The 19,241-nt window shown below is 36.6% G+C and overlaps 1 protein-coding gene across 13 annotated transcripts in view; it reads right to left on the bottom strand.

Moving 5' to 3' along the window:
• The window catches only part of CEP128 (centrosomal protein 128), a 408,542-nt gene that overhangs the window by 378,466 nt on the left and 10,835 nt on the right, over positions 1–19,241 (bottom strand). For 12 of the 13 annotated variants that reach the window (XR_004286107.1, XM_032344800.1, XM_032344799.1 and 9 more), the window contains 3 exons: positions 14,437–14,584; positions 9,494–9,654; positions 7,289–7,375 (listed from right to left, as the gene is read on the bottom strand). Coding sequence is in view for 12 of the 13 variants with exons in the window: in XM_032344800.1 (XP_032200691.1) it covers positions 7,289–7,375; positions 9,494–9,640 (234 nt within the window). In the remaining variant the exon portion in view is untranslated. The remainder of the gene's footprint in view (positions 1–7,288; positions 7,376–9,493; positions 9,655–14,436; positions 14,585–19,241) is intronic. The other variant, XM_032344791.1, reaches the window with a different exon arrangement.

The following is a 19,241-nucleotide window of genomic DNA, read 5'->3' as shown; positions in this document are numbered from 1 at the left end:
ATTTCACTAAATTCCTCTGGCTGGCTGTATGTCTAGGGATTCTTGAAGAGCCGCAGTATCAATATTCCCACTAACAGCAGCTACTTCTTTATGACCCCACATAGAACTCCGTCATAATATGATTCACATTTCACTTTCAGAATTATCACTTTTCACTTTATTGTTGCACTGTTAGCCAATCCTTTATTAATTTTTATAAAGTAGCACACTACAGGTTTATCATCAGAAGGCAAGGAAGTAACACAACTGTATGTTTTGCTATCTGCGACCAAACAACAACAGACTTCAATGATCTCTTATTTAGATAGTAATGCGTGAACTGAAGAGCTAGTAGCTGTGCTTTTTGCAGTTACTCCTCGTTAATAAACTTTGTTAACAGAAATTTCAAATTGTGTTGTTTGGGGGGCTGATGTTATTTGACCAAACTGGGAAGTGAAACACATGCACAACAAAACCATGCAACAAGGACTGCCTGTATTTACTTTACAGAGTTCTCAAACAGCTGCTCTGTGCATTTAGTACCCAGGGAAAATATAAGCTAACTCTACCTACCTGGCCCTAGAACTCTGGTTTGTTTAAGTTAAAAACACCGACTTTCGGGGTACCTGGGTGACTCAGTGGGTTAAAGCCTCTGCCTTCGGTTCAGGTCATGATCCCAGGGTCCTGGGATCAAGTCCTACATCGGGCTCTCTGCTCAGTGGGGAGCCTGTTTCCCCCTCTCTCTCTGCCTGCCTCTCTGCCTACTTGTGATCTCTATCAAATAAATAAACAAAATCTTTTAAAAACAAAAAATAAATTTAAAAAAATTAAGACTTTCCAAGATTCTTTTTTTTTAAGATTTTATTTATTTATTTGAGAGAGAGTAAGCAAGAGAAAGAGCATGAGAGGGGTGGGGTCAGAGGGAAAAGCAGGCTCCCCACTGAGGAGGGAGCCTGATGAAGGGCTGGATCCTGGAACTCCAGGATCACGACCTAAGCCAAAGACAGTCACTTAACCAACTGAGCCACACAGGGCCCTACTTTCCAAAATTCTTACTAGCAAACTTCTTGACCAGTTCCTAGGAAAGTAAGGTTTCCAAGCAACAGCAAACAGTAGGAAACTAGGCACCAACTCCACAAATAGTATCAGAAATTCCTAAGATAAATCATTCAATAAAATTCGGCTTCAATAAGAAAAAATGAGAAAAATGTGGCAAAGAACCACATGTATAAACTTTCTTGGTAAATACATAGCAACGGTAAGTGCTTCACTAATAATCATTGTAATCCTTGTATCTCACCAATTCACAACTAATTCCATCTTTGACTAGTTCATTGTGAGAGAGAAAAAAAAAAATCACAGGAAAAAATAGTTACTAGAAAATTCTTAAAAAAATATTAACCATTATTTCATAGAGACCATAATAGAAACAAACTAGTAGTCATTATTCACACACACATATAGTAGCTATCAAATAATTAGCTTCCACACAAATGAAAAACACAACTTTAAAAAAAAAAAGCCAGCAATAACCTTGGCAAAAATTATAATTGCTGCACTTTAAAGTAGGCTTGTGGGTGCCTGGGAAGCTCAGTCAGCCATGGCCGACTCTTGGTTTTGGCTCAGGTTGTGATCTCAGGGTCCCCAGATCAAGCCCCATGTAGAGCTCTACACTCAGCACAGAGTCTGCTCAAGGATTCTCTCTCCCTCTCTTGCTCTGACCCTCCCCGTTTGTGTGCGAATGTGCACGCATGCACCTTCTCTTTCTCTCTCTCTCTCAAATACATAAATCTTTAAAGTAGACTTGAATTTTGGAAACCATGTAAAGATCCCATTTAGTTTCTTCAGATGCTTTTCTTACTCTAAATTGTCTAATTTGCATACCAAGAAGAAAACATACCCTAACATAGATTCTACAGAAATGCATGCAAATTTGCTCATGTAAGAGAACTACACTCACTTAGCTGCAGAGTTAAGCAGAAATTGGAAAATATTCTGCCTAAAGACTGAGTTTTGTTTTCACCTAACAGTAAAGAGTCAATATTTAACAAATATTCACAATATACATAGCACCAGTGACTACAGAAAGTTTGTGTTATCAGTTTAGATGTACCTACAATAATGACATAAAAAAATTGAAGTACTTAGATTTACAAATGTTAGAGGTCAGCTTGACAAAATCCAGGGCAAAAGTGTAGGCAGAAAAGTAGTGATTTTAAAAATTCTCTCTAGGATAATGATGTCATCCACAGGCACTTTGATTAAGTGCTTTTACGCCTGGCTTCCTTCACTGTCTATTTCTTTACAGATGCCAAAGTTTATCTGACAACAGACTGCAAAATACTTTGCTTATAGAGCAGTTAATTGTATCAGCTCTATTTTGGTTCCTTTCAGTCTATTTGTGTTCTACCATTAAAAACAAGGAAGAGGAGGAGAAGGAGTCTTAAAAAATTAAATAAGAGTGAAAATTTACGGTTTGCACATTTTTCTGGTACCACCATCTGTTACTGAAATGTATTTTTGAAATGGTTGCTACTATTTTATTTTTTATTTACCAAAAGATTATTAGCTCCAGCTGCTTTGCCTAACCTCTCTCCATATGCTGATTTATGGAAATATAAGCCAATAATAGTATTCCCAAAATGGAGAAATTCCCTTTCAAATGATACATTTTATTTACATAACTATTTTGTTTTTAAAATGAAATCCTATATATTCAAAGCTCATATATCACACACATTCTAATCATAATTTTGAGGTATTCTTAAAATATTTGAAAGTAATATTTTAAGTATCAGTAAATGAGCACTCATGAAACTGGAATGTGTTCTTAATGAACAGAAGACAGACAAAAAGCATTATTATCTGTGTTGTCTAACTTAGCATATACTTTGAAGTCAAAATAATCAGACATACTTATCCCTGTGAGTGTTGCAACACGCTATGTTGTTTATTGTCACAATGACACACAAATGAAACTGGGTTTAGGCCCACCTGTTTTGAGTGGCTAGAATATACCAAGTACTACATTAAGAACATAGCAAAGGCTTGAAGGTAGGGATTACTGAATGAATTAAAGAAACAACAAAGAAATGAATGTTTAGCAAGTGTCTAAACAGTGTGACCACATTAATAAATGTTAGTTATAATGAGGGATATAGGACTATGTTCATTTTTCAAATGACAAAACTCAAGTTTAGAAAAGTTTAATACCTTGTCCAAAGTCACTAAAGTGTTCTAGTAGAAAAAATCAGGATTAAATTTCAAATCTGACTCCAGAGTCCACATTTTTCCACTAGCCTCAAAGCAAAGTTCTATAAAAATTACTCTCCTGTCCAGCAATTTCATGAAGGACTTGGTAATATAACTTTAAATATAAGACTCTAAGAACCTAACTCCTAAGATCAAAATATATTTACAAAAAGAAAGTCACTGCAGGATTTAACTGCTTGATTATAATTTCTTAATAGATTCTTACTACTTAACATTAAACTGAACTCTTCTCACCCTCAGGACAATTAGTAAAATTCAGCCAGAAAAAAAGGGGTAGGTACCTTCCACTTTGAGATATTACAAGTGGTTTGTGCCTGGCCCTAAACCATTACCATCATCCTTCTGGGATATCACTAATTATATCTGAGAACTGAAACCCACTGAATATAAGAAAAAACCTGCACTTTAGTATTTAACATTCAAATTCTTTCAAAGTCCATATGCCAAATGGCAAGATCCTATCACTCCCAAAGGGAAATTTTAATCAGAGTACTTAATTAGAAGAAAAATTACCTATCAATGCAAGTCTCTAAGTCCTAACTTGATATTACTATATTCTCATCAATCTTTACCTTAAAAATGAACTTAACCAGTCTGCTGATTTGAATGAAGACAACTCTATTTTTCTCATATAACCAATATTAACGGGTGTAGTTGCAGCTGTAGTCCAAATTTCCACTGCAAAGGTATTAACTTTTTATGTTGAATATTTTTTTTTAATATTCTTCCTTGAGGGCATTCCATTTTTATAACATTAAACAAAAAACAGACCTTGTTCTCTCATGAATAGGAACACACAGTTCTAGAAATACTTTAAGCACTAAGCTTATCTATTGCACTATTTAATATGGGACTACAATAAGTTCCAAATCTTCATAATAAGCTTCCAAATAAAACCTTCCCCACAGGTCCTCTTTTGTCCAAATGTTCACAGACCTCCCAAGAAATTTGCAGCATGAGAAATAATGCAATATGACACTTCCATAAAGTCGAAGTTCATTGCACCCAAAGATCCTAAGACAGACTATCCAACTAAATATGGCTCATTGGCTGGAACAGCTGCAGCAAATGATAGTGAAAAATCAATGGCTGTTATTTAGAAGGAAGGGCAAAACTGATGCTGATGTAGGCAACTTGCAGAACCTTCCACATCGCCTAAGTGGCAGCTAGAACTACCAACTTTGACAATCTGTCAATGCCAATCCTAGCTCAGTGCCATATTTCTTCCCCATTGTGTTTCTGGATTTGTTTCATCTAAAACGCATTCTGGACATTGTGGCAGCTATAACATTAATGACTTGTGTGACAGTTGGCTTCTGTTTTTCTATCAGGTAATATGATCTCTAAAATCCAGGTTGTCAACGTAAAGTATATAAGCCTTCAAACTCCGAATCAAAAATCCCAATTTTCAGAAATATGAACTCACAGCATCACACAAATGTGAGCAACCATGACTCGGAGAAGTAAATGAATCCTGATGCTAAGCTTCAGGGGAACATCCCACCCACGGCTGTATCACTAACTAGCCTTGGGACCCTGGGCAAGTTAGCAACCATTCTGTGCCCCAATTTTTTCAGCATGTAGGTAAGGATAATAATAGCATCTATCTAATAGGATTGTTGAGAGAACTAAATAGGCTAATATAGAAGTGCCTGGCATATACTAATAAGCATATGGAGACATTACCAAAGAGCCTATGAAAAGGGAGGTACTGCTTCTCTATGAGACCCCATGGACTGTATCACTGATGCTTTAACACTGCTCAACTCCTCATAGAGAGGCCTTCACATATAATAAGCAAAGAAGTGGGGTGCCTGGGTGGCTCAGTGGGTTAAGCCTCTGCCTTTGGCTCAGGTCATGATCCCAGGGTCCTGGGATCGAGCCCTACATCGGGCTCTCTGCTCAGCAGGGAGCCTGCTCCCCACCCCATCCTTTCTCTGCCTGCCTCTCTGCCTACTTGTGATTTTTGTAAAAAAAAAAAAAAGTTTAAAAAAAAAAATTCTCTCTGGCCACACCCCACCCCAACTCAAATGCTTTCTTTCTCACTCTTTAAAAAAAAAAAAAAAAAGCAAAGAAGGAAATTTAGGATTGTCAGTTATAAAGATTTAAAGGAACAAGGTAAAATTACATATAGTTCAAGAAGTCATCAAAAAAGTAACCCAACATGACTCTTGACCTTGAGGCCTTACAAATCAACAGGAGTAATTCTCCCAGTTCTCTTGTTGAGGGAGATCATTCCAGAAGGGAAATGCTACATCAAATATTTGTATTTCCCCTCACCCACTGCAAATTAGGTTTACAAAGTTAAATCCCCATAAAACAGATACTAAATGTGTATATGTATGCACACACACCTCACCCATTTCCTGAAGTTTAGCAACAGAATCATTTGCAAAATCTTAGTTAATAAAAATCTTTGTCTTCCCTACAGCAAAAGAATTGGTCTCATTTTCTAGGAAATCTCTTCTATTGTAAAAAAAGAAATGTTAATTTCAACAAGGCAATGTGTATTTAGAATGGAGAAATTTTTTAACATTGGACAGTGGTTAAGTACTGGATTAACATGTTTTAGGATGTTTAGGAGAAAAAAAAAAAAACCCAGCAGATTCTATAGCAAGACTGGTATGAGTTACAGCATAGCCACCAAAAGATTAAGGAAACAAAAAAAGAAATCACTCTCCAGGGTCCTTCCCTAAACATACACAGATTTAAAAAAATAAACAAAAAAATAACAAAAACCCTCATTTTTGGGTAGGATAAATTCCATAGCAGTTTAATGTTAAGAAAGCAATTTTCATTGAAGAGCCCATCAGAATCATTTATGAGAAATATTCTTTCCAATTTATATATAATCCCATAGATTATGGCAGATATCACCCCAGGTAATTTACAGGTGGCAGGGTGAAAATCATTGCTCTAATGAGTAAGTATAACATAAGGCAATGAATGACATACCCTTCTAGTATGCTGCAGGGAAAAATCATGGAGAATCAACTGTTTTAAAAGGACAAAAATTTGGGGAATAGACTGTAGACCAGACTAAGGAATGGACCTAAAGCGAAAGGAAAGACTCTTGCTTCCTGTGTCTTATTTTTAATGAATAGCTTTGTATCCTATGTACTTTAAACTCAGAAGAATCAACTGTTTTAAAAGGACAAAAATTTGGGGAATAGACTGTAGACCAGACTAAGGAATGGACCTAAAGCGAAAGAAAAGACTCTTGCTTCCTGTGTCTTATTTTTAATGAATAGCTTTGTATCCTATGTACTTTAAACTCAGAAGGAAATAAAACACCTGTTGATTTTATTTACTTTCCATATATAAAATCACATCCCAAGAGTGGTTTTGACTTTAGGCATACCACAGAGGATGAATGCCACAGATTACATTTCATTTTTAAATGTTTATCTATACAGAAGTTTACCTAATACATAATTTCCCAATTCCTCCATTCAAAGGAAATCTGCTGCCACAATTAAGCATCTAATATTGGGCATGAGAGAGTAAGTTTGTGCCTGATATTAGTTAATGCTGCTTAAGCTCTCACTAATAAATTAAAAAGCAAATAATTAATTCTCATTATTAATATGGTAGTTACATGTATACATGCATAGAAAATGCTAGGAAAGATATACAAGAAACTGTCAAATTGCTACATCCTTGGAGTGGAACTCAAGGTCTAAGAGAGTTTTTAAAATTTATATAATCAATGAACATGTATTACTTTAAAATAAACCATCCATAAAATTCTTAACTCCCAGGAGGGTATCAGTGGCCCAAATTTAGTAAGTCTCAGTATAACTAATGTCCTAAATTCTTCTTTCTCTGACTTTAAACTTTCAAATCAACAGAATCTAATCTATATAAGCTAACTGGCAATCCATTTGACAAGCTAATTACTAAAAAATAGTAAAGCAATCTAAAAGCTAAAGGTGTTCACAATGGTTCCATTCTTAAACTCACCTCCCTACTTCTCAACAACTGCTTTCCAAAAAGATATGTAAGAAAAAAGGAAAACATATGTAAACATTCTCACGTGTTCTATAGCACCCGCCTGTCCATTACTATATTCTCGATACTGTCCAAGCATCTGGTCTACTTGTCTCAGGTTCCGACTGGTGTCCTTAAAAAAGAAAATGGATTTTATTAATTGTTCCAATGTTTTTCTTAGCCTTTGTAGTATATCAAATAGCTAAGTTAACCATTTGTAAAAGATAGAATTTATATCATACTTAAGTTAGATATTAATATACTTTACAAATCAAATAAGTATTTAAAAAAAAAACTGAGAAACCCAAATCCATCTACAATTGACTGAAGCACACAATTTAAATCCTTATCCAAGTTTCCATAATCAGTTGGCAACTATAAGGCTCTTCATTATTAATTTGTGCACCTAATTCACACCTTTTTTATAGAAAAGGAATCCTGAGAGAATAAACCTAACAGACTATGTACAGAGAAGCAGATCATTAGGATCAATGTTATTTCAATTATAACTTCACCTCAGAACTTGATTAGGAAAAAAGAAAAAAAAAGTATCCTTAAACCTTTAGCTATAAACAAATTTAGTTCTAATCACAACAAAAAGTGTTTCCACCCAGGGGGCGCCTGGGTGGCTCAGCGGGTCCTAGGATCGAGCCCTCATTGGGCTCTCTGCTCAGCAGGGAGCCTGCTTCCTCCTCTCTCTCTGCCTGCCTCCCTGCCTGCTTGTGATCTCTCTCAATAAATCTCTCTCAAATAAATAAATAAAATCTTTAAAAAAAAAATTATAAAAAGTGTTTCCACCCAAATGAGCCAGGTTTTTTTGTTTTTTTTTTTTTTAAGATTTTATTTATTTATTTGACAGAGCGAGTTCACAAGTAGGCAGAGAGGCAGGCAGAGAGAGAGAGAGAGGAGGAAGCAGGCTCCCTGCTGAGCAGAGAGCCCGATGCGGGACTCGATCCCAGGACCCTGAGATCATGACCCGAGCCGAAGGCAGAGGCTCAACCCACTGAGCCACCCAGGCGCCCCAAATGAGCCAGGTTTTAACGGAGAGATTAAAGAAGGTATTTCTCTCAAAAATATATACTTACTAATGTGTCTCATTGGTGGGAAAGAACAAGGATTTGTACTCTAAAAATCCAATGGCATGCTAGTTTACATAAGCTTAAAAAGAAAGACTTTGAGTTTTAAGTCAAATTATGGCCTCTCCAACAGAAATTAGCCTCCTCTTATCTAAGCATACTAACCCAAAGCAATTAAAAGTCAAAATCCTTGCTTATGCAGGCAAGCAAAAATAAGAGATTAACAGGTAGGAAAAAAAAACTCTTTTTCTTTTGCCCAGCTTGGTTGTGTTACCCTTCCCCCACTCGTTTCCCAAGTCCTTTCTATGGAGAGGACATAAAATGCCACCATTCAAAATTCCAAACACAGTCAAAAGTTAGCCTCTGCATAAAAATGGCATCTCAGTATTGTTCATTCATGAATAATCTGCCTGGCTAAAATATGAACAATTTATCTAAAAGCATATGTCCACAATAAGCTAAACTGTGGTAGTTCATACTCATTTTACTCCCACACATTTTATTTGGACATGTTGCCTTATCCCAAAACACTTCCACAACCTATCATATATTTCAAATATCTTTACTGACTGTGTTCGGCAGAATAATGGCCCCCATATATGCCCAAGTCCTAATCCTTAACTTGTGTATATGTAACCTTACATGGCAAAAGGGATTTTGCAGATTTGATACATATCTTAAGTTAAGAACCTTGAGAAGGGGGTTGGGGGGGCAGGGATTGTCGTGGATTACTGGGTGAACCCAAGGTAATCACAAGTGTCCTTAAAAGTAGAAGGGGGAAACAGAAGAGTACTCAAGAGTGATGTGATGTGATAAAGACTCAACCTGTCCTTGCTAGCTTTGAAGATGAAGGAAGAGAGCCTCAAGAAATGTGGGCAGTCTCTGAAATCTGGGAAAGACAAAGGAACAGATACTCCCTTAGTGTCTCCAGAAAGGAATGTAGCCCTACTTAAACCCTGATTTGGGTCCAATAAGACCAGTGTCAGGTTTGATGTACAGAACTATAAAAAAAAAAAACCTTGTTATTTTAATTATTAATTAATTATAAATAATTACTTAATTATACAATTAGTTTTACAGTAATTTGTTATAGCAGCAAAAAAACTAATAGGCTGACCAAAACTACTTCTCAAAACTATTTAAAACCTATTACAAGCAACCATAGTTTAACTAACCTGTAGAGTACTTGTTATAGTGTTGATCTTCTTGGTGACGCCTACCGTAGGACGACCTAGAGATTCCCTGTATGTTGACCTGGCAGTCCATCGACTCAATCGATCACGAGTGCGAAAGTGGTCTGAATCGCTGGAGGATTCTGCCATTGATGTACACAATCCTTAAAACAAAGCCAGGTCAAGGTCAATCAAATAGTAAAGAGCATGGAAATATGAGATTAAATTAATTATTTGCATTTTGATCTTTTTAAGTATTACATCAGTCCTTTGGCATATCATAATTTCTAAATATGCAGCTTGAAAACACAAGTCACTTCCCCATGTAGTTCTCTCTCCTTCATTTTTTCTGCCTTAAGAGAGTAATTCCTCAGATATGACTTGAGTCATGGTTACAAATAACAATAATCCCTTGGTTTGGGGCAATGCTCTGAAATTTTAAAAGCACTTTCACATATAATATCTCACCTAATCTTACTAACAACACTGCTGATAGAAGGGACAGGTTAGGGTTAGATTGGCATCACTGAAATTGAAAAAAAAGTCATTCTCCAAGGTAGGACCTGCAAGTCTCAATATTGGTCTGAAGTCTATTCCACCAAGCTGTAAGAGTGTGGGTGTCTTTAAACAAAAATACAACACTCGCAGAATGACCTAACATAAGAGAACCCCATTCGGTGTATAGTGAACACTTTCATGCACTTTAACTAATTTTTTTTTTTAAGATTTTAGTTTTCAGTAATCTCCACATCCAATGTGGGGCTTGAACTCACAACCCTGAGATCAAGAGTCCCATCCCCTACCAACTGAGCCAGCCAGGCCCTACCCATGCACTCTAATTTAAAAATACAGAATTAAACAAATGCTATAACAGAGGTACAAACTCCATAAAAACAACTATGTGAGAAGATGGCATCTTGATTCACCAAAACAGAAAGCCAAACATCCTGAGTATAGTTTCATCAGTAGAAAATTCTCTAAATACGCTTTCTTTCCATCCTTACCTCGATATTTGATTTAGCGCAAAAGAAAATTATTTCATGAGAAAACATCAGATGTTTCAGAAAATCTGTTATGGAATTTTAAGAAAAAAATATATTTGGAACAGGAAAAGCATCAGAGAACATTCATTGATCAAAAGTGGAAGTTTACGGAGTATTCCAATTTCATTTTTTGCTTAATGGAGGCTTAACAATCTTTAACACTGTTATAATCTTCCTAAAATCTATAAATCTATATGGCCATTTTTTTCTGGCTTATTACATATAGTGTGATGAAAACTTTCATTACTGATCTAGAATGCTCTGAACTTTTTGAATCTTTATTCTGAATGCATCTGGGTAGTACATTACCATACATCTAAAACAAACATAAAGGGAATTTGTTAAGTACAAATAGATCCTAGAGCAATTCATGAAAGCATTTATGTTTTTAAATGTTAGATTAAATAAAACTAAATAAAAAGATAAACAGCAAGGACCTTTGTTGTAAGTTTAGGGCTTTTGGGGGGGTTTTTTGTTGTTTTTTTTTAAGTGAAATACAGTCTGTCTTTGCAGTATCAGAAAAAGAATCAATGGAACATCCAACTTCTAACAGCAGAGAGAGGGCTAGAGATTATGCTGTCAGACTCCTGTCTGTCCCCTGTGCAGGTCTCTCAACCACCTGCTGCACTGATCGCCTCTGCTTTGTGCCTCCCATCTCCTGCCCACAAGTCCAAAGGTGCACTGCCCAGAGTGTAGTTCCCTCCCACATCAGTAAACATGAACCAGAATTATCTAGCTTTGCTTTTCCTAGATCACAATTGTTTACGTCCAAAAGAATGTTTTTGAGGAGAAATATTAAATATAAAGTTCAGCTTTTATACTAAGGAAATCACTTCCTATGTGTATGTCTTATAAATTGATACCACATGACCTAAAATTGTTTATTCTAAGTTAAAATACTTTCCAGCATTCTCCATTAGTGAAAGCAGAAGAACCAGCATTTTCTGATTAAAAACTCTCTGCAGTGTAGGGGTAGAAGGAACATACCTCAACATCATAAAAGTCACATACAAAAAAACCACAGTCACTATCATTCTCAACAGGGAAAAACTGAAAGCTCTTCCCCTACATCAGGAACATGACAGTGATGTCCACTCTCACCAATTTTATTCAACATAGAACTGCAAGTCCTACCCACAGCAATCAGACAACAACAACAAAGGCATACAAATTGATAAAGAAGAAGTCAAACTCTCACTCTTCACAGATGACATGATACTACATGTAGAAAACCCAAAATACTCCCCCCCAAAACTGCTAGAACTGATACAGGAATTCAGCAAAGTCACAGGATATAAAATCAATGCACAGGAGTCAGTTGCATTTCTATACCCTAATAATGAAGTAGAAGAAAGAGATATTAAAGAGTCTACAATTGTACTAAAACCATAAGATACCGAGGAATAAACCTGACCAAAGAAGTAAAAGGATCTATACTCTTAAAAACTCTAAAGCATCTGCCTTCAGCTGGGGTCATGATCCCAGGGTCCTGGGATCGAGTCCTGCATCAGGCTCCTTCCTAAGCAAGGAGCCTGCTTCTCTCTCTGCCTACTCCTCCCCCTGTTGTGCTCTTCTCTGACAAATAAAATCTTAAACAAAACAAAAAACTACAGAACACTTAAGAAAGAAACGACACAAAGAAATGGAAAAAACCTTCCATGCTCATGTACTGGAAGAACATATATGGTTAAAATGTCTATGCTACCCAAAGTAACCTACACATTGAATGCAATCCCTATCAAAATACCATCAGCATTTTTACTACAGCTGGAACAAACAATCCTAAAACTTGTATGGAACCCGAAAAAAACCCAAATAGCCAAAGTAAAAAAATACTGAAAAAGAAAACCAAAGCTGGAAGCATCACAATTCAGAACTTCAAACTATATTACAAAGCTGGGAATACCAAGATAGTATGGTACTGGCTCAAAAATAGACACATAGATCAATGGACTAGAATAGAAAACCCAGAAATGGACCCTCAACTCTACGATCAACTAATCTTCAACAGAGCAGGAAAGAATTTCCAATGGAAAAAAAGACAGTCTCCAACAAATGGTGTTGGGAAAATTGGACAGCCACATGCAGAAGAATGAAACTGAACCAATTTCTTACACCATACACAAAAATAAACTCAAAATGGATGAAGGACCTCAATGTAAGACAGAAATCCATCAGAATCCTAGAGGAGAACACAGGCAGACACCTCTTTGACCTCAACTGCAGGAACTTCTTACTAGACACGTCTCATAGGGAAACAAAGGCAAAAATGAACTACTGGGATTTCATCAAGATAAAAAGCTTTTGCACAGCAAAGAAAACAGTCAACAAAACAAAAGATTACCAACAGAATGGGAGACGATATTTGCACGTCTTATCAAACTCAACACCCAAAGAACACTCAAGAAATAATCTACTCAAGAAATGGGCAGAAGACATGAACAGGCATTTCTCCAAAGATAACATACAAATGGCCAACAGACACATGAAAAAATACTCAGCATCAGGGAAAGACAAATCAAAACCACAATGAGATACCACCCCACACCAGTGAGAATGGCTAAACTTAACAAGTCATGAAACAACAGATGTTGGCAAGAATGCAGAAGAGGAACCCTCACCCTCTTACTACTGCTGGTAGGAATGCAAACTGGTGCAGCCACTCTGGAAAACAGTATGGAGGTTGCTCAAAAAGTTGAAAATAGAGCTACCCTATGACCCAAAAACTGCTCTACCAGGTATTTATCTAAAGGATACATAAACATGGTGATTCAAAGGGGCACCTGCACTGCAGTGTTTATAGCAGCAATGTCCACAACATCTACACTATGGAAAGAGCCCAGATGTCTATGATCAGATGAATAGATAAAGAAGATGTGGTATGTGTGTGATTATCATTTGTATATGTATACACATGCACACAAACACACACTGGAATATTACTCAGACATTAAAAAGACTGAAATCTTGCCATTTGCAACAACATGGATGGAACTAGAGGGTATTATGATAAGCGAAATAAGTCACAGAAAGGCAAATACTGTATGATTTCACTTATATGTGGAACTTAACAAAACAGATGAACGTAGAGGAAGGGAAGGAAAAATAAAACAAGATGAAAATTGAGAGGGAGGCAAACCGTAAGGGACACTGAAGGTTAGGAAACAAACTAAGGGTTGCTGGAGCGGAGGTGGGTCCTGGAAGGTATAATTGTGCGTTGGGCATTAAGGAGGGCACCTGATGTAATGAGCACTGGGTGTTATATGCAACTCATGAATCACTAAATTCTACCACTGGAACTAATTTTTAAAAGAAGAAGAGGAAGAAGCCATAAGTGACTCTTAACAATAAAGAACTGAAATTGAAGGTTGATGGAAGGAGATGGATGGGGGATGGGCTAGAGAGATGATGGGTATCAAAGAGGACACCTGTTGTGATGAGCAATGGGTGTTGTATATAACTGATCAATCACTGAACTCTACTCCAGAAACCAATATTGCACTGTATGTCATGTAACAAAATTTAAAATATATATAGTTATCATTTCTGCTTCTGACATGTATCCTTCTAATATTTTTAATAAAATATTTAGAACATTATAAATAAAGTCTTAGTACCTTTTCACCCCACCCTCCACCCAGTAGTATTCCTGCCTCACATCAGGGATAACCACTAGCATGATTTTGTGTTTAACTCTCCAATATATACTTTTACTGCGGGTGAATGTACCTCACAGTCTTTCTTAAGGAACACACTTTATAATCAGTTGGTAGCTATTAACAAGTGAAAACATGAGGTATCTGAATTTAATTTGGAAACAGTAAAACGTAGCAGCATTAACTAAAGAACTGAACTAAATTATGTGTAATTGTCAGACAATACAAAAAGAAAGACCTCACTTACCCCTACTAGGGATTACATATTTTTAATAAGATAAAATCACACTTTCCAGCATGAATTTCACTGGTACACACACACAAAGTCTTCGGCTATTACTTTCAATTACTCTGAGCAACAAAAGATGTTCAAACTCCTGCATCTGATGGAACTCCTGTAAAGATATCAAGATGTAAGATGAAAATGATCTGAGAATTGTGATGGCTTTTTTCAATACAAAATATGAAACATTCATCAACCATACAACGATATAATTAAGTACCTTAATTATACATAAGTGTCATAAATGTTGAAGAAACATTTAAAAATCCATTAAAAAAACAGAAATTAGATCATTTTCATTGTTGATAAAAATTGAGCACTTATTCCAACTGCTACTGACAACTCACAAGGTCAAATGTGACCCTCAAAGCTGAGAGAGCACCCACCCTAAGTGTCACAATACAGAAGGCAGCTGTGGTGGCAGAGACCCAACCTCATCAAAAGATGCCATGTCTCATCAGCCAGCACCACCACTCCCCAGACACAGAGCTGAAGGAGGGAGAGATAAACAAAAGAGAAAAGAGCAGCTACTAGAATTGGCAAGAGGCTAATGCCAGCCACATAATCAGAACCTGGAATGAATATATGGAGAGCCATTAAAGTAGTTCCAAAGAGCCCCTTAATATAACTGACTTAAGAAAAAAAAAAAGCACAATGCAGTAAGTGCCAATTATATACACTTCATTCCATTAAGACTATTTTATTTTAGATTACAATTTTTAAAAACAATTTAAAAAATATTGAATATCCTATCAGTGGCATTAATAAAAATTGACCAGGCTTCTGAAAATCTTCTCCCAAGTGAAATTGTACCCAGAGCCCTAGATTTATTCCATGTTGACAAAAGTTTATTGAGAGTGGTCACATAAGTAAAACACTATGCATGGCTATTAAAAAAAACTGTTCTACCTAATTAACCTAAAATGTAAATTAAACAATGAGATGCTTTTCTAACCTATTAAGTTGTTTCTTGTTAAATAATAATATCTATGGTTAGCCAGGTTGTCAGGGAAAGAGCACTCCTCTACTGTCCTAATGGGAATGTGTAAATTGACATAAACTTGTCTGATATAAGCAGGCAGTATGTATCAAGGGTAGTTTGTATGTGTCACCTAACTAACTAGACTTCCAGAAATTCCCCTAACAAAATCATCTGAATACATACAGAATTTATATGTGAGGATATTTACTGAGAAGTTATAATATAGGTAAAATAAAAACTTAAAATTTCAAATTATAAAAGAATGGTTAAAATACAGTAACTCTAATGCAATGAAAGAGCATACAGATACTAAAAAGTCTGTTTCTGGAGACATTTTATAGCAACACAAAGACAAAAGTATGAGTTTTGTAATAAACATCATATGCAGGCTATACATGAATATAAATTATCAGTAAAAAAATTTAAAGGAGCAGGCAACAACAAAAGGGTAAGAAAATAAACCAAAAGTACATTTGCTATCTAGCATTTATAGTCAATTTCTGTATTTTCAAACATTCCTATCTTTCCTGATTTTTCACCTTTCCTGAATTTTCCACAATGACTGTATAATCAGAAAGAAAAATCTAATATATACTTAAAAGAAAAAATATATAAACATAACCTGTAGAGATAACAGATTAATAACAGGATGACAGCCTGGAAAATGTGTTTAAATAAAAGCTGTATTCAGAACTCCCTTTTTGTTGATAATTGTTTCCTTCTCCCAGGCAACTTTCTTGATCAACTACTGAGTCTCCTGACACCTACCTAAGTGGGGTCATGTCGTTAGTCCTAATCAACTGATGAGCTAAAGAAATGGGATCACAATGTCAGTGTCTGCTGTTCCATGATGAAAGAAACCATGTATCATGAGTTTATGAGCTAAAAAAAAATATTGTTTAGGGCGCCTGGGTGGCTCAGTGGATTAAGCCACTGCCTTCGGCTCAGGTCATGATCTCAGGGTCCTGGGATCGAGTCCCACATTGGGCTCTCTGCTCAGCAGGCAGCCTGCTTCCTCCTCTCTGCCTGCCTCTCTGCCTACTTGTGATCTCTCTCTGTCAAATAAATAAATAAAATCTTTAAAAAAATATATTGTTTAATCATGTATGATTCTATCTTTGCAATTTTGCTGAAGGACAGTCATTAGATTCAAAAACTGACTTTCTTAAACATTCTAAATACTGGAACAAACTTAAAAGTTGAAGGACTCTGTGAAAGTATACTAATGGGCACTGACATAGCTTATGCAATCAAATTCTGCTTTGAATAACAAATTAAAAATGGGTTGAGAATGATATTTAATCACAATTACAATTTGAAGCCCAAAGAGAAATTACTGAGATGAGTAGAAAAACATCGCTGTATGCTCAAGAAAAATCCATCACTATGGTTAAAGATTTAAAAGAAGAAAGTTCAGTTGGATTAGAACTCTGTTCTCACCTTCATGAATTTGAGTATGACATATGTTGCCAGAAAAAAAGGAAAAAAGGAGTTGCTAAAATTGAAGACTGCCTGAAGAACTCTTTCAAGAACTGTTTATTTATTTAAGAACAATTTAAACGAGCGGAATCATCTAAATCCTGGTTAAAGGTGAGAAAGGCATTTCCTTCAACTGAAGAAAAAGCAGTAAATGTTCTCTGCAGCTTACTACCACCTACTGGTACAATAAAATTTCTCTTTGATGAGAAGATAACATTCACGCTGTCTGCTTTTCAAATGCTGAGGTTTTTCCAAGACTCTAGAAAGGACTAAGATGGGTGACCTTGAGTGAAAGTCTCCGGAGTCTTAGAGAAAGCGGTTGGTCTGAAACCAGATGGTACAATTCCTAGAGTAGTTTATTTAGCTGTTCCCAACACATCAGTATTTAAAGGCATAAATATTGTTGCTTCTGTCTTAATGAACATTATAAAGAAGACAGACAGCCACCAGAGCAAGTAATGAACCCTCATCAATTCACTCCCACTGAGGATCCATCAAAAACAAATGTCCATATGCAAACCTGAACAGACCAGAGAGTGCAACTACGTTCAACCCGCAGGAGGACTGGTGGGGAGTCTTTACAAACTCAAGTCCACTTCTTTTGTTATTTGACCTCAAGAACCCTCAGACTGTCTTCATTATAATGATGCACATTTGTATGTATGAGAGCTATAATTTATTGATTCTCAAGTCTCTTTTCCTCAGAGCCAGTTTAAAACAATTAGGATTTGCAAGCTGTTCCATAAAAGATAAGCACCCAGCATCAGGGGTGATATTTCACAAAGGCTGACTACTGCATGTTAAGTAGGTGATTGCTTCTGTGGCCTTCAAGTGCCTCAGCTGTCCCTGTCCAAGGAACTGTCCCCCATGTTCAAGGTGATGATGGGGGAAGATGGGAAGTGGATTTTAAGCTTAATCGTTAACCAAGTTCAAATTTTAGAAAGCATTTCTCACTGTTTCAATAGCTGTAGGACTTGAGAGCTTTATTCTCTCCTTCAAGAGAAAAAATTAATAAGCAGCCAAGGTTACCATGTACAATTATCAATTGTACCTGTCTTCTTTACACCAGTGCTCCTCTGTAACTTCAAACTCTCAAAAGCTTTCAGTAAGTTAATTTAAGATCAAAATTAACAGTCTAGTCCTTCAGCCAGTTCTCTATTAAGTCAATAGATAATGTAAGACACAGGAAACAGAATGAAAGAGATGCAATAGATTCAAGTATTCATCATTTACTCAATTGTCACCACATTAGAAATGGAAGATGAAAGTAAATTTAAAAAACCACAGTCCTTGATGGGAGAAAAAGGCTTATGAAAGTACTATACATGGTGAGCTAAGTAATATAACAAAATGCCAGGGGAGCTGGGTCAGGATCCTTTCACTCATCTGGAAGGATGAATAAAACTTTGACAGATGAGAAGGAAACTGGATCCAGTTAAAAACCATCTGTCTCAAAGGAACTATGGGGTGCCTGGGTGGCTCAGTGGGTTAAGCATCTGCCTTTGGCTCAGGTCATGATCCTAGGGTTCTGGGATGGAGCCCCTTATTGGACCCCCTGCTAAGTGGGGAGTCTGCTTCTTCCTCTCCCTCTTCCCCTCCCCACAGTCATGCTCTCTTACTCACTCTGCTGTCAATTAAATAAACAAAAAATATTTTTAAAAATATTTTTTAGGGGCACCTGGGTGGCTCAGTGGGTTAACGCCTCTGCCTTTGGCTCTGGTCATGATCCCAGGGTCCCGGGATTAAGCCTCGCATCAGGCTCTCTGCTCAGCGGGGAGCCTGCCTCCCCCATCTTACTCTGCCTGCCTCTCTGCCTGCTTGTGATCTCTCTCTGTCAAATAAATAAATAAAATATTTAAAAATATATATATATATGTATGTATATATATATATACATATATATATATTTTTTTTAAAGGAACTAAAGAAGGTACAAATAAACAAAGCTCTCACATCCTTTCACCAGTGTGTAAATTTAACTGTCTCCAGATATTCATAAATGTCCCAGGGGCAGGAGTAAGGAGGGGCTGGGTTGTTTAAATCATCCCCAGTTAAGAACTTTTTAGAAAATTAACACTTACACTTACACACACACACACACACACACACACACACACGGTCTGATTCTTTATTGTATATTCCACTTATTCCTGTTGCTGTCATGCTTTTCCTATCTCTCACACACACACACTTCCACACTCTTCTACTCATGGGTGAAGCCAGGCAGGCTTAGCCCCACCGGCTACATTTTGCTCCCTTTACTCCAATATCTCTGAGTTCAAGGACAGAGTCACAGGAACCAGTGCCC

This window comes from Mustela erminea, chromosome 5, assembly GCF_009829155.1.
Source record: "Mustela erminea isolate mMusErm1 chromosome 5, mMusErm1.Pri, whole genome shotgun sequence".
NCBI lineage: Eukaryota > Metazoa > Chordata > Mammalia > Carnivora > Mustelidae > Mustela > Mustela erminea.
Note: the sequence above shows the minus strand (reverse complement) of the source record. Positions and strands in the feature narration are given on the sequence as shown.